The following is a 16,194-nucleotide window of genomic DNA, read 5'->3' on the forward strand; positions in this document are numbered from 1 at the left end:
TCCGGCGCAACTCCTGTTGCTTGTCTAACTTTCATCGTAGTTAATCCTGCACACTTATCTCAACACATAGATTAGATAACAAATGACAATTGACTTCATCATCAAAATCCGAGATTCAACAGCCTATCCCCCATCACTTATACTTATTTCATTCGGGTTAGTCATTGTGCTACCCTATTATAAAGGATGTTATAAGTAGTATATACTAGCAGAAAGTCATCCATGAATGATCGATTTAGGGTTTATGGTTTATGGTTTAGGTTTGGGGTTTAAGGTTCAAGGTTTAGGGTTTAGTGTTCAAGTTTTAGGGTTCAAAGTTTAGAGTTTAGAGTTTAGGGCCTAGATTTAAGGTATATTGTCACGCCCCCTGAATTTAATTCTCATTCAAGAGGTGTGAACCTAACTAAAAATTGATAATATTAGAATTCAACAAACAATCCAGTATCTAAACACACATTTGAGGATACTAAGAAAATATTCAAGTCATTCACATCCATAATTTCACAATTCATAAAACCTGCGCATTTTAAAATCATGTACCACATCACTCGATAAATCATAAAATTTGAAGCCAACTCACCAAGACAATAATCATATCATAAATCCACAAATGTGGTATTCTATACGATCACAAAACCAATATTTACCATATATTCATATCATTATACAAATTAAACTTAACACTTCAAAATCAGAGGTCCTTTAAACTTTTACAAAACTCATAAATTCATATTTACCATAAACATTTCATTAGATACCAAGTCTACTTATACAACAAAAACATATCGTCCAATAAAGGTTTGTCTAAAGTCTTCTAGCTTTCCACTGTCTTAGCCCAATTTAAATATTTTAGTAAACAACAAGCTATCTTGAAAAAAAAATATTAGCAATGAAGTGAGCATATAGAGCTCAGCAAGCGACTAATATATCCATGACGAAAGAGGACAGTTTCAAACAAATATAGTTTCAAAATAAAAGGAAGTGATACAAGAGTTCATAGATAGCTACTCAATGAATGCAGAATTACAATGTCATTTCATTGATGCATGTTTTATTCATAGCAAAGGAGTAAGATTAGTTGGAGCATATCATTGACGTAAGTAGCATTTTGGTTATCAATGGCATATGAAACGTTTTGGATCATATCAATAACAAATAAAATATTTCGAAACATATCAAAGAACAAATAAGAAACAGAAGCTCAACGTCACATTTGACATTGCATAATTTTCATTATTATCCAAGGCACACATAAAAGAATATAACCAAAACTATGGATATTATATCAAACAGATAGAAGGCGAAGTGGGATTCCAAATATAATCTCCCACGTTTGGAAACGTCATCCATCCATGTTTAGATGAAGCCAGAGAGGGCCGACAAAGCATCGCGGGCTCTAAGCGTATACCATTTACCATTTCTGGCAAAGGTCCAGATAATTTTTTTTATCATTTTTTATAAAGGTCCAAATAATCCCACAAACACTAAAATATAAAAGGGGTATTGTGAATAATAAAATTGGAATATATCGGAAACATATGCAGAATAATGGAATGCATGTGCCTATACGAAACATTATGATATAAACATGAACTTTACATAATAAAATCATGTATATAAATAATTAAAGGATAAGAGTATGTAAAAATTTTAGGCAATTATGTAAAGCTCAACTAAAGTAATAGTTTTTATTTTCGCTAAAATCAATTTTCAAAGAGAAGAAGCAATAAGAGGCAAAATTGACCAAAGCTCGATTCTGACATAATTTGAGAGGCAAATTTTATAAATTATTTGTATAACCAATTATGCTCTAATTTATATAAAATAGGTGTTATTCGAAAGATGTTTAATCTAGTTTTAGGTAAATAAGTTTTGTATGAATTGGAGTTTACAACATGGAGTTACAAATAATTTTGTAGCTAAATATATGAAAACATTAGCTCTATTTTACTAAATCAGGAGGGTCAATGAAAATATATGTTTCAGTTTATAATTGTATTTCAAATAGATTAAGCTATAACTAAATAGAGTTTAGTACTAAAAGTTAGGTCGGAAACAATACATAGAGGTCAGATTATCAAAAAATTATATATTCATGACTTTGTATCAAAATGAAAAAAAAATGTTCTGATGCTAAGTTGAAATCTTTCGAATTATATATAATTAAAATGAAAACAGATATTAAGATTATAATGGGATAGGGTTAAAATATTTGTCTTAGAAAAGTTTGATTCCTAAATACGGGGAAATTGATGCAAAACTTCAAGCAAGACAAAGTTTCTTCTTCTTCTTCTTCTTCTTCTTCTTCTTCTTCTTCTTTAATTCCTCTTCCCTTCTCTTCTTGAACTCACAATGGTCAATGAAAATAGATGTTTCAGTTTATAATTGTATTCCAAAAATTTCAAATCAAGTAAACACATAATGAATTTTGAGTCTAGTTTTCAATAAATTATACTTTTCATGAATTTGAGTTCCCAGCAAAAAATTATAAGTAATGAAGCAAGAAAAAGTCAAAAATTACAGTCCTTGTTTTACAAAATCTGTAGGGTTAATTGAAACAGAAGACTGAGTAAGCATTTAAACTTCAAATTATTCAATCTAGGTATCAAAATAAAGATCTTTGAGTCTACTTTCAAATAGATTAGACTATAACTAAATAGAGTTTAGTACTAAAAGTTAGGTATGAAACAATACATAGAGGTCAGATTATCGAAAAATTACATATTCATGACTTTGTATCAAAATGAAAAAAAAATGTTCTGATGCTAAGTTGAAATCTTTCGAATTATATATAATTAAAATGAAAACAGATATTAAGATTATAATGGGATAGGGTTAAAATACTTGTCTTAGAAAAGTTTGATTCCTAAATACGGGGAAATTGATGCAAAACTTCAAGCAAGACAAAGTTTCTTCTTCTTCTTCTTCTTCTTCTTCTTCTTCTTCTTTAATTCCTCTTCCCTTCTCTTCTTGAACTCACAATGGTCAATGAAAATAGATGTTTCAGTTTATAATTGTATTCCAAAAATTTCAAATCAAGTAAACACATAATGAATTTTGAGTCTAGTTTTCAATAAATTATACTTTTCATGAATTTGAGTTCCCAGCAAAAAATTATAAGTAATGAAGCAAGAAAAAGTCAAAAATTACAGTCCTTGTTTTACAAAATCTGTAGGGTTAATTGAAACAGAAGACTGAGTAAGCATTTAAACTTCAAATTATTCAATCTAGGTATCAAAATAAAGATCTTTGAGTCTACTTTCAAATAGATTAGACTATAACTAAATAGAGTTTAGTACTAAAAGTTAGGTATGAAACAATACATAGAGGTCAGATTATCGAAAAATTACATATTCATGACTTTGTATCAAAATGAAAAAAAAATGTTCTGATGCTAAGTTGAAATCTTTCGAATTATATATAATTAAAATAAAAATAGATATTAAGATTACAATGGGATGGGATTAAAATACTTGTCTTAGAAAAGTTTGATTCCTAAATACGGGGAAATAGATGCAAAACTTACAAAGTTTCTTCTTCTTCTTCTTTAATTCCTCTTCCCTTCTTTTCTCAAACTTACAATGGTTGCAACAACTATCTCTCTTTTGTTAAGTTTTTTCTTTAACCTCTCATCTAATGACTTGGGTTTGACTAATATAAGGGTTGCAAGGTGGCAAACATGCATGAAAGAGTTTATGTGTCATCCAAAGAATAAACATAGGTAGTACCATACTTATGTTCTTTATTTTAGCTAGTCACACATGTTCTTTATTTTATTTTTTTACTTAATTTGAATCTTTCACAAATCATATTAAATTTTTAATATTTACACTTAGGTCCCTACATTACAAATAAGCCCTTACAAAAAAAAAAAAAAATGAGGGATGTTATATATATAGTTCAAGGTTTAGGCTTCGAGGTTTAGGTTTAAGGTTTATGGTTCATGGTTTAAGATTTTGTTTTATGATTTATGGTTTATGGTTTAAAGTTCTAGGTTTAGGGCTTATGTTTGACGTTTCATAGTTTAGAGTTTAGGGTTTAGAGTTCAGGATTTAGGGTTTAAGGTTTAGTATTGTGAGATTAAGGTTCAAGGTTTTGAGTTTATGATTTAGGGCTTAAGGTTTAGAGTTTGTGATTCAAGGTTCAGGGTTCAAGATTTAGTGTTCCGGGTTTAGGGTTTAGAGTTTATGATTTAGGGCTTAGGATTTAGGGTTCATAATTCAAGGTTCATGGTTCAGAGTTTAGTGTTAAGGATTTAGGGTTTAGGATTTTGAGTTTAGGGTTTGAGGATTAAATATTTTAGATTATTATTAATTTTTCACATAAAAAAATTATAAAAAAATAAAATTAATTTATAAAAAATAATAGATATATATTAATATTAATTTAGATTTAAATAATTCAGTTTAGTAGTGATAAAGGTATGATGATATGATCAACATTCTAGATCAACACCTCAACAGTGATCGACTTTCCAGCATTATGGTTAGTATCGTGTGGTAGAATAAATTGAACGTTATATACCTAGGATTCCACACCCCCATAGCTGAAGTTAAGTTCGAAGAACGTGCACCTCAATTTTGATAGTCAATACATACTACTAAGGTAACAACATCCGGATCTCACTACAAAAAGAACCTTCTAAATATGTTCACAAAACATAATCCTCCATTCAAAAAATGCTAGTTGAATCATTCAAACAATCTCGTTGGCTCCAAATCAATTCCTCGGACAATTAGTATATGAGTTAATTCAATTTAGTTGTATAAAAGATGTGAAAATACTTTAGTATCATAAACACTAATACATCGTTCTTTTTTTTTTTTTCCCTTCACATGAACCTTAAGGCATTAGCCCTCGGTCACCTACTAATCTTGGATAATGTTGTTATTTTTTTGTAGTTCATTCGAGAGAAATTGCAAGCACTCGTCCCTTTTACTATATATATATATATAACGTGCATTTATTATGAAGAGAAGCATCACCAAAAAAATATTTAAGGGATTTAGATAATGATTTCGGTCTGCTGTGGAACCAATTTTTTTTTTTTTTTTTAACGATGGAATTACAGTAATTCTCGACCAATTTACAATTTAGCTTTTCTGCTAAATTTTCCGTGGATATATTTCCGGAAGAAAGTGTTTTTATTTTATCGATTAAATATAGACATCGATCAATTGACTACATGTTTTCAAAGTCAATGTTGTCATTAGTCCATGAATACTTCCATCCATGAATTGATGTGCAATGGTCTTCCACGGAGTCCACCATCGACACTTGCATCCATAAATTCCTGTGCCGAAGTCTAGATTGACAAGGATTCGAAAAGAAACCTGGCCAGTCTTCCACGAAGACCATCTCCATAAATTGATGTGCCTTAATCTTGACTGAGACGGAATTGATGTGCCTTAATCGTGAATACTTCCATCCACAAGTCAATCCGTTCAAACCACGACATTAACCTTTCCACAACACCTAAATGCGTGATAGGAGCCGCCACCTCACCCTGCGCCCCCACATCTTAGAGTCGGTTGACGTGGACGACCAGTCCCAAGTCGCCTCGCTGCCGTCGTCTCTATCGCGCGCAGCGACCCATGCCACCGGCAACTGCCTCTATATTTTGCTGGTACTCGACCTCGTACCTCATCACTTCGAGGGTGGCGCAATGGAGCTCCCACGAGTACTGCTCACTTCCCAGTACGCCCGCATCCTTCTCCTCCTTTTGCTACACTCCCTTCTTTTCCTGTGTCACTCTGCTACCGTGGACCAACCTTCGGGAAGCGAAACCGATCGGGCCGCCCTGCTCGCCGTCAGGGCAGCCATCACCGAAGACCCTCGCGGCATCATGAACTCGTGGAACGATACCGTCCACTTCTGCCATTGGCCGGGCGTCGCATGCGACGATCGCGACCACCGTGAGAGGGTCACCACCTTGGCCTTGGAATCCAAGAGCCTCCGGGGGGTCATCTCCCCTTCCATCGGCAACCTTACCTACCTTGGCTACCTGCTACTCTCAAACAATAGCTTTTATGGTGAGATACCCCCGGAGATCAGTCGTTTGGCCCAGCTCAAGGACCTCAATCTGAGCTACAACGCCTTGAACGGCACCGTTCCTGTTAGTCTTGGCCTCTGCACCAACCTCCTAGGCATCGACTTCACTGGTAATCTCATCTCTGGCAACATTCCCGCACAACTCGGTTCTCTTCTTAAGCTTCTTGTGTTGAACCTCGGGGTTAACAAGCTCGTCGGCGACATCACGCCTTTCCTGGGAAATCTTTCGTCCCTCCAACAACTTGATCTGTCGAGCAACGAGCTCACTGGAGAGATACCATCTTCCCTGGGGAATCTTTTCAATCTCTCCCATCTTGATCTCTCAGTCAACCGGCTCGTTGGTGCCATTCCTTCTTCACTTGGGAGCCTCTCTTCCATCCGCTTGCTCAATCTCACAGGCAATGTCCTCACCGGAGCCATTCCACCGAAGATGGCAAGCCTCTTGACCCTTCGGTATCTGGATCTATCATACAACAGAATTTCTGGAGAAATTCCTCCATTGTTGGGTAGAATCGTTCGTCTCCAGTACCTTGTTCTCAACAACAACAATCTCACAGGAAGCTTGCCGAATTCCTTGGGGAACCTAGCATCTCTAATTTACCTCGATCTCTCGTCAAATAGTCTCAGTGGGACGATCCCTCCCTCCATCACAAACCTGTCATCTCTTCAAGTTCTGGCTTTGTCATCCAACAAACTCGGAGGGAGACTGCCGGAGGAAATAGGCCGTCTCACGCGCCTTGTGTTCTTCCAGGTGTCTGAGAATGGATTCTCTGGGCCTGTTCCTTTATCACTCTACAGCATATCTTCTCTGCAAACGCTGAGCATGGCGTATAACCAGCTGTCAGGGACACTCCCACTAGATATCGGCGACACTCTACCCAATCTTAGCTTTCTCGGCATGGCCAGCAATCGGCTCGAGGGACAAATTCCATGGTCATTGGCTAATGCTACGTTGCTTCAACAAATTGAACTCAGCGGCAACAACTTGAGCGGTGTAATACCAGCCAACCTCGGCAACCTTCCATATCTCACGGAGTTTTCTGTAGAGCGCAACAGCCTCGAAGCCTTAGACGCCGAGGACTGGGAATTCATCTCTTCCTTGACAAACTGCAGTTTACTGGAGGATCTAATGCTGACTGAGAATGATCTTAGAGGTGCCCTTCCTGCCTCCATAAATAATCTTTCGACCCAGCTCAAGAGTCTGTCGCTCAGTGGAAACCAAATCTCTGGATCATTTCCTCCCGGAATCAAGAACTTCGTTAGCTTGATTACTCTGATGTTGGATGATAATCTATTCACCGGCAATATTCCTGACTTTCTGGGAGAACTTGCCGACCTGGAATCTTTGGGCTTGAATGGCAACAAGTTTTCAGGCAACATCCCATCCTCACTCGGCAACTTGACTCGACTGAACGAGCTTATATTGTTCGACAACTACTTGGAAGGCAGCATCCCGGTGAGTCTTGGGAAATGCCAGAATCTGAATGCTTTAGATCTCGCTGGCAATCACTTGAGTGGATCCATCCCAATGGAAGTTTTTAGCATCGAATCCTTGTCGAATTATCTTGACTTGTCCAGCAATTACTTGAATGGAACACTACCGATGGAGGTCGGCAGGTTGCGCAACACTCCCTTTTTATCTGTTTCCAACAACAGGCTTTCAGGAGAAATTCCAACAAGCTTAGGTGATTGTCAAGTGCTGCGGTACCTCTATTTGAGTAACAATTTCTTTCAAGGAAGCGTTCCTAAATCTCTGAGCAACCTGAAGGGACTCGAGAAGTTGGACCTTTCATCCAATGACTTGTCTGGTTCCTTCCCAGATTTTCTAGCAGGCTTGCCTTTCCTGAAACTTCTGAATCTATCTTTCAATGATCTGGATGGTGAAGTGCCAGTAGATAAAATTTTCAGCAATTCTAGCGAGTTTTCCGTCGTCGGAAACCACAAACTCTGTGGGGGTATCTCAAGTTTGCATTTGCCTTCCTGCTCAACTCAGACATCCAAGAAGAACAGGTCGCTTATTCTTAAAGTAACGTTGCCGATTGTAGTTCTAATCTTACTGTTTGCTCTGTTTATGACCTGCCGTTACGCGAGAAAGCACAAGAAACTTGGTTTACCTGCAAAAGTTTTAGAAAATGTTCCAACAAGATTGTCTTATCTCGAGTTGATGAAGGCAACCGATGACTTCTCCTCCGAGAATTTGATTGGCGTTGGAAGCTTCGGTTCGGTGTACAGAGGGGTTTTGGGTGATGGCAAAACTCTCGTTGCGATCAAGGTACTCAACCTGGTTCAGCGAGGCGCTTTCAAGGCTTTCGTCGCAGAGTGTGAAGCTTTAAGAAGCATTCGACACCGAAACCTGGTCAAGATCTTGACAACCTGCTCGAGTGTTGATCTTAGAGGTAATGAATTCAGAGCTATCGTGTTTGATTTCATGCCTAACGGGAGTTTGGAGAGTTGGTTGCATCCAGACACAGACCGGAATCTGTACTCGAAGCGATTAGGTCTGCTTCGGAGACTTGACATAGCAATCGATGTTGCTGCTGCGGTGAGCTATCTTCATGATCACTGCGAGACGCCAATCATCCACTGTGATCTGAAGCCAAGCAATGTTCTTCTTGATGGCAACATGACTGCTCGTGTGGGAGATTTTGGCCTAGCAAGATTCCTCTCCAATGGCACCGATCGATATCTATCTTCTTCTGTAGCTATGAAAGGTTCCATTGGCTATATGGCTCCTGGTAAACCTTTGAATTAGAAGCTTATCTATCTTCTTCTCCAAAGTGGTACATATAAGAGGAAATGGTTTTAACGTGTGAATTAAATGCAGAATACGGGATGGGCGGGCAGGTTTCGACTCATGCTGATGTCTACAGCTACGGAGTGCTGCTGCTGGAGCTGTTCACCGGGAGGAGGCCTACAGACGACATGTTTAAGGACGATCTCACCCTCCAAAAGCACGTCGAGGGAGCCTTTACGAAGGGAGCTCAAGTCACCGGCATTGCCGATCCATCGCTATTCTCAAACGAAGAAGAAGGTAAAGACATTTCAGTTCTCAGGACCGGAAGTCAAGCGAGTGAAAGGATAACAAGATGCTTAGAATCGGTGCTCATGGTTGGTCTGTGCTGTGCCAAGGAGTCGCCGAGAGAGCGCGTCACAATCAAGGATGCTGTTACCAGAATAGAAACGATCAAGAGTCTGCTGCTCACCGCTAAAATGTAGTCTTGGATTGGTATTTACTGTCGTAGTTGTTAAGTTCAGATCACACGACACTCCCATGTTTAATTCGCTTAGTGTGTTTCTTCTGCTTCCTCTGTTCTCCAAGTTTAAGTTGTTATTTCTGTCCTCCAAAAAATAAAAGAATGTTAGTACGAATCATTCGTAATTTTGCTTCCGTTGAAGGTCGAGACAAAAATGGTGTAGAATAAAACAATATTACCAATTCACAGTTCACCGATTAAGATTTGATATACCGCTAAAAAAATCTTTTTTTACGTACTATTTCTTAGGATAATAAAAAAAAACTCTCAAGTTTTCAATTTTTCCCATGAATATTATTTTTTTATTTTCATAAAACATCTATTAAAAAAATAATATTATATTTAGTCTCGTTGTAGCCCCATCATTTCGTTGCTCTTTGCTTCCACCCTGAAGTGGTCGAATCTGTCCTACCACCTATGCTATTTATGATTATCCCCTCTTTCACATTGCCCACAGAATATCCTTATCCTAGTTGCTAAACCCACCATGCCAACTTTCTCTACCTTGTTGTTATTTCACCGATTGCCTCTCTCCCATCACTGATTTCATTCAAGTTAGTTGTAGTGCTATCCTATTATAAAGGGGTTATAAGTGACATAGACTCGTATGAAGTCATCCACGGACCCTTGTGATCAATTTAGGGTTTAGATTTAGGGCTAAGGGTTCAAGGTTCAGGATTTATAGCCTAGGTTTAAGGTATATGCTTCAGGGTTTAGTGTTCAAGGTTTAGGGTTTAGGGTTCATAGTTCGAGATTCAGGGTTTAGGATTTAGTGTTCAGGATTCCAGGTTTATGATTTTGTTTCAGGGTTTAGGGTTTATGGTATAGGGCTAAGGATTCAAGATTTAGGGTGTAGGATTTAGTGTTATGAGATTAGGGTAAAGGATTCAGGGCTTATGGTTTAGTGTTTAGTGTTTAGGGTTCATGGTTCAGTGTTTAGTGTTCAGGGTTCATGGTTGAGGATGTAGGGTTTAGGTTTTGAGGTTTAGAGTTTAGGGTTTGGGGTTTAGATATTTTAGATTATTTAATTTTACATCAAAAATTTATAAAAACTTAAATTAATTTATAAAAAATGATAGATATATATTAGTATTATTTTATACTTAAATATTTTAGATCAATTATGATAAAAGTATGATGACATGATCGACACCTTGACATTAGGTGATTGACATCTTAGCATCAGAAGACCAACACCTTGGTGCTAGGTGACCTATTCCCGACACTAAGTGGTCATCAATTGATCAACATCTCACCCTTCATAGTTAGCTTTGTGTGAAAGAATAAGTCCAATGTTATTTAACCAGGATTCGACACCCCATGGCTGAAGTTAAGTCGAAACAACGTGCCCCATAATTTTGATGGCCAATATATATTAGGAAGGCAATAACATATGAAGACCACTATAAAAGAGGCCTCCTATGTTCACAAAACATAATCCGCTCTAAAAATGCTAGTTGAATTATTCGAATTACTTACTAACTTAAGCGTCGGATGAACTACGTAATTTTATATAGATCAACACCGGTGTTGGTAAGATTTAACTCAGGATCAATTTAGAAAAAGAATTTTGTTTGGCTCCAAATCAATTTCTGGACAATTAAAATATGAGTTCAATCAATTTAGTTGTATAAAAGATGAGAAAATACTCTAGTATCATAAACACTAATACAGCTTTCTTTTCTATCTTTTTTTTCCCCTTCAAACGCTGTGTGGTTAAGGCATTATCTCTCGGTCACCTACTAATCTTGCATAATGTTATTTTTTTTGTATTTCATTCGAGAGAAATTGCAGGCACTCATCCATTTTACTATATATATATATATATATATATATATATATATATATATATATATATATATAACGTACATTTATTATGAAGAGAAGCATCACCAAAAAAATATTTAAGGGATTCAGATAATGATTTCGGTCTGCTATGAAACCAATCTTAATTTATTTTTTTAACGATGGATTTACAGTAATTCTCTACCAATTTACCATTTATCTTGAAACACATATTTCATGTTACCACCGTCCTCTGTTTTACATTTTTGCGTTATGTTGTAGCTTTTCTGCTAAAATTTCCGAGGATATATTTCCGGGAGAAAGTGTTTTTATTTTATCGATTAAATATAGACCTCGATCAAATGACAACATGTTTTCAGAGTCAATGTTGTCATTAGTCCATGAATACTTCCATCCATGAATTGATGTGCAATGGTCTTGACTGAGAAGGATTTGGAGAAAAAACCTGGCCCATCTTCCACGGAGACCACCATGAACACTTCCATCCATAAATTGATGTTCCTTAGTCTTGATTGACAAGGATTCGGAAAGAAACCTGGTCCGTCTTCCACGAAGACCATCGTGAATACTTCCATCCATAAATTGATGTGCCTTAATCTTGACTGAGACGGAATTGGAAGAAACCTGGCCGGTGTTCAATCCACGGAGACTACCAAGTCGTCACCAGCTTCGTATCATATAAATCTTCTAATATATAATTCATCGAGTGTATGGGAAACCAAAAACTAATGCAATCTTTAAATGAGTGAGATCCCTCATTGTGGTTAACACAGGAGAAGAAACCATGTCTACTAATGGCCGACAGGGGATCGCCAACTGCAAAGCCAGTGTGAATCTGTACATGCGTTGGTAGTCCCCCGCGCACCGGTCTTGCTTGCACAAGCCAATCCGTTCAAACCACGACACTAACCTTTCCACAACACCTAAATGCGTGATAGGAGCCGCCACCTCACCCTGCGCCACATCGTAGAGTCGGTTGACATGGAAGACCAGTCCCAAGTCGCCACGCTGCCGTCGTCTCTACCATGCGCAGCGACCCATGCCACCGGCAACTGCCTCTATATTTTGCCGGTACTCGACCTCGTACCTCATCACTTTGAGGGTGGCGCAATGGAGCTCCCACGAGTACTGCTCACTTCCCAGTACGTCCGCATCCTTCTCCTAATTTTGCTACACTCCCTTCTTTTCCTGTGTCACTCTGCTACCGTAGACCAACCGTCGGGAAGCGAAACCGATCGGTCCGCCCTGCTCGCCGTCAGGGCAGCCATCACCGAAGACCCTCGCGGCATCATGAACTCGTGGAACAATACTGTCCACTTCTGCCAGTGGCCGGGCGTCGCATGCGACGATCGCGACCACCGTGAGAGGGTCACCACCTTGGCCTTGGAATCCAAGAGCCTCCGGGGGGTCATCTCCCCTTCCATCGGCAACCTTACCTACCTTGGCTACCTGCTACTCTCAAGCAATAGCTTTTATGGTGAGATACCCCCGGAGATCAGTCGTTTGGCCCAGCTCAAGGACCTCAATCTGAGCTACAACGCCTTGAACGGCACCATTCCTGTTAGTCTTGGCCTCTGCACCAACCTCCTAGGCATCGACTTCACTGGCAATCTCATCCCTGGAAACATTCCCACACAGCTCGGTTCTCTTCTTAAGCTTCTTGTGTTGAACCTCGGGCTTAACAAGCTCGTCGGCGACATCACGCCTTTCCTGGGAAATCTTTCGTCCCTCCAACAACTTGATCTGTCGAGCAACAAGCTCACTGGAGAGATACCATCTTCCTTGGGAAAACTTTCCAATCTCACCTATCTTGATCTCTCAGCCAACAAGCTGGTCGGTGGCGTACCTCCTTCACTTGGGAAACTCTCTTCCCTCCGCATGCTCAGTCTCGCAAGCAATGCCCTCAGTGGAGCCATCCCACCGGATTTGGCAGACCTCTTGACCCTTGAGTTTCTGGATCTATCAAACAACAGCCTTTCTGGAGAGATTCCTCCATTGTTGGGTAGAGTCGTTCCTCTCCAGTACCTCCTTCTCTACAACAACACTCTCACAGGAAGCTTGCCGAATTCCTTGGGGAACCTAGCATCTCTAATTTACCTCTATCTCTCGTCAAATAGTCTCAGTGGGACGATCCCTCCCTCCATCACAAACCTGTCATCTCTTCAAGTTCTGGCTTTGTCATCCAACAAACTCGGAGGGAGGCTGCCGGAGGAAATAGGCCGTCTCACGCGCCTTGAGTTCTTCCTGGTGTCTGAGAATGGATTCTCTGGGAGCGTTCCTTTATCACTCTACAACATATCTTCTTTGCAAACGCTGAGCATGGCGTATAACCAGCTGTCAGGGACACTCCCACTAGATATAGGCGATACTCTACCCGATCTTAGCTTTCTCGGCATGGCCAGCAACCGGCTCGAGGGACAAATTCCATGGTCATTGGCTAACGCTACGTCGCTTCGACAAATCGACCTCGGCCGCAACAATTTCAGCGGTCGAATTCCTGCCAATCTCGGGAACCTACAATATCTCAAGCAGGTTTCTCTAGGGAACAACAGCCTCGAAGCCAGAGACGCCGAAGACTGGGAGTTCATCTCTTCCTTGACAAACTGCAGCCACCTGGAGGAACTAAGCCTGATCGAAAATGATCTCGGAGGTGTGCTTCCCGCCTCCATTGCTAATCTCTCGATCCAGCTCAAGAGCCTAACGCTCGGCCGCAACCATATCTCTGGATCTTTTCCTCCCGGCATCAGGAATTTTGTCAACCTGAGTACGCTGAGTCTGAATGAGAACCATTTCACTGGGAGTATTCCTGACTTCCTCGGAGAACTCGTCAACCTGGAAGCTCTGATCTTGTATGGCAACAAGTTCTCGGGTAACATCCCATCCTCACTCGGCAAATTGACTCGATTGAATGAGCTTGTATTGTTCGACAACGACTTGGGAGGCAGCATCCCGGTGAGTCTTGGGAATTGCCAGAATCTGAATTTTTTAGATATCTCTGGCAATCGCCTGAGCGGATCCATCCCAATAGAAGTGCTTAGCATCGGATCCTTGTCGAGCTATCTCGACTTGTCCAACAATCAATTGAACGGAACTCTACCACCGGAGGTCGGCAGGTTGCGCAACACGCCCTTTTTATCTGTCGCCATCAACAGGCTTTCGGGAGGCATTCCAACGACTTTAGGTGATTGTCAATTGCTGGAGTCCCTCAATTTGAGTAGAAATTTCTTCCAAGGAAGCGTTCCTAAATCTCTGAGCAACCTGAAGGGACTCGAGAAGCTGGATCTTTCATCCAATAACTTGTCTGGTTCCTTCCCAGATTTTCTAGCGGGCTTGCCTGACCTGAAACTTCTGAATCTATCTTTCAATGATCTGGATGGTGAAGTGCCAGTAGATAAAATTTTCAGAAATTCTAGCGAGTTTTCTGTCATCGGAAACCACAAACTCTGTGGGGGTATCTCAAGTTTGCATTTGCCTTCTTGCTCAACTCAGACATCCAAGAAGAACAGGTCACTTATTCTTGAAATAACCTTGCCGATTGTAGTTCTACTCGTACTATTTGCTCTGTTTATGACCTGCTGTTACGCGAGAAAGCACAAGAAACTTGGTTTACCTGCAAAAGTTTTAGAAAATGTTCCAACAAGATTGTCTTATCTCGAGTTGATGAAGGCAACCGATGACTTCTCCTCCGAGAATTTGATTGGCGTTGGAAGCTACGGTTCGGTGTACAGAGGGGTTTTGGGTGATGGCAAAACTCTCGTAGCGATCAAGGTACTGAACCTGGTTCAGCGAGGCGCTTTCAAGGCTTTCGTCGCAGAGTGTGAAGCTTTAAGAAGCATTCGACACCGAAACCTGGTCAAGATCTTGACAACCTGCTCGAGTGTTGATCTTAGAGGTAATGAATTCAGAGCTATCGTGTTTGATTTCATGCCTAACGGGAGTTTGGAGAGTTGGTTGCATCCAGACACAGACCGGAATCTGTACTCGAAGCGATTAGGTCTGCTTCGGAGACTTGACATAGCAATCGATGTTGCTGCTGCGGTGAGCTATCTTCATGATCACTGCGAGACGCCAATCATCCACTGTGATCTGAAGCCAAGCAATGTTCTTCTTGATGGCAACATGACTGCTCGTGTGGGAGATTTTGGCCTAGCAAGATTCCTCTCCAATGGCACCGACCGATATCTATCTTCTTCTGTAGCTATGAAAGGTTCCATTGGCTATATGGCTCCTGGTAAACCTTTGAATTAGAAGCTTATCTATCTTCTTCTCCAAAGTGGTACATATAAGAGGATATGGTTTTAACGTGTGAATTAAATGCAGAATACGGGATGGGCGGGCAGGTTTCGACTCATGCTGATGTCTACAGCTACGGACTGCTGCTGCTGGAGCTGTTCACCGGGAGGAGGCCTACCGACGACATGTTTAAGGACGGTCTCACCCTCCAAAAGCACGTCGAGGGAGCCTTTACGAAGGGAGCTCAAGTCACCGGCATTGCCGATCCATCGCTATTCTCAGACGAAGAAGAAGGTAAAGACACTTCAGTTCTCAGGACCGGAAGTCAAGCGAGTGAAAGGATAACAAGATGCTTAGAATCGGTGCTCATGGTTGGTCTGTGCTGTGCCAAGGAGTCGCCGAGAGAGCGCGTCACAATCAAGGATGCTGTGACCAGAATAGAAACGATCAAGAGTCTGCTGCTCACCACCAAAATGTAGTCTTGGATTGGTATTTACTGTCGTAGTTGTTAAGTTCAGATCATACGACACTTCGTTTTAATTCGCTTATTTTGAGAAGGAGGGCAGTGTGTTTCTTCTGCCAGTTTATGTTGTTATTTCTGTACTCTAAGAAATAAAAGAATGTTAGTACGAATCATTCGTAATGTTGGTTCCAGTGAAGGTCGAGACAAAAGTGGTGTAGATTAAAACATTATTACCAATTCACAGTTCATCAATTAAGATTTGATTTACCGCTAAAAAAAACTTTAGTTTTACGTACCATTTCTTTGGATAAATTAAAAAAAAACCCTCAAGTTTTCAATTTTTCCTATAGATGTTATTTTTTTATTCTCACAAAACATCTATTATTT

The 16,194-nt window shown here is 40.0% G+C and overlaps 2 protein-coding genes across 2 annotated transcripts; both read left to right on the forward strand.

The window, feature by feature from the left end:
- The first annotated feature begins 5,620 nt into the window (after positions 1–5,620).
- LOC135677253 (probable LRR receptor-like serine/threonine-protein kinase At3g47570) lies at positions 5,621–9,430 on the forward strand. Its single transcript, XM_065189365.1, has 2 exons — positions 5,621–8,786; positions 8,876–9,430. The coding sequence occupies exons 1-2, from the start codon at positions 5,666–5,668 to the stop codon at positions 9,265–9,267; spliced, it is 3,513 nt and encodes a 1,170-aa protein (XP_065045437.1). The 5' UTR covers positions 5,621–5,665; the 3' UTR covers positions 9,268–9,430.
- Positions 9,431–11,932: 2,502 nt separating this feature from the next.
- On the forward strand, positions 11,933–15,980 carry LOC135677254 (probable LRR receptor-like serine/threonine-protein kinase At3g47570). The gene is made up of 2 exons (XM_065189366.1): positions 11,933–15,342; positions 15,432–15,980. The coding sequence occupies exons 1-2, from the start codon at positions 12,039–12,041 to the stop codon at positions 15,821–15,823; spliced, it is 3,696 nt and encodes a 1,231-aa protein (XP_065045438.1). The 5' UTR covers positions 11,933–12,038; the 3' UTR covers positions 15,824–15,980.
- The last annotated feature ends 214 nt before the right edge of the window (positions 15,981–16,194 follow it).

This window comes from Musa acuminata, chromosome BXJ1-6 (genome assembly GCF_036884655.1).
Source record: "Musa acuminata AAA Group cultivar baxijiao chromosome BXJ1-6, Cavendish_Baxijiao_AAA, whole genome shotgun sequence".
NCBI lineage: Eukaryota > Viridiplantae > Streptophyta > Magnoliopsida > Zingiberales > Musaceae > Musa > Musa acuminata.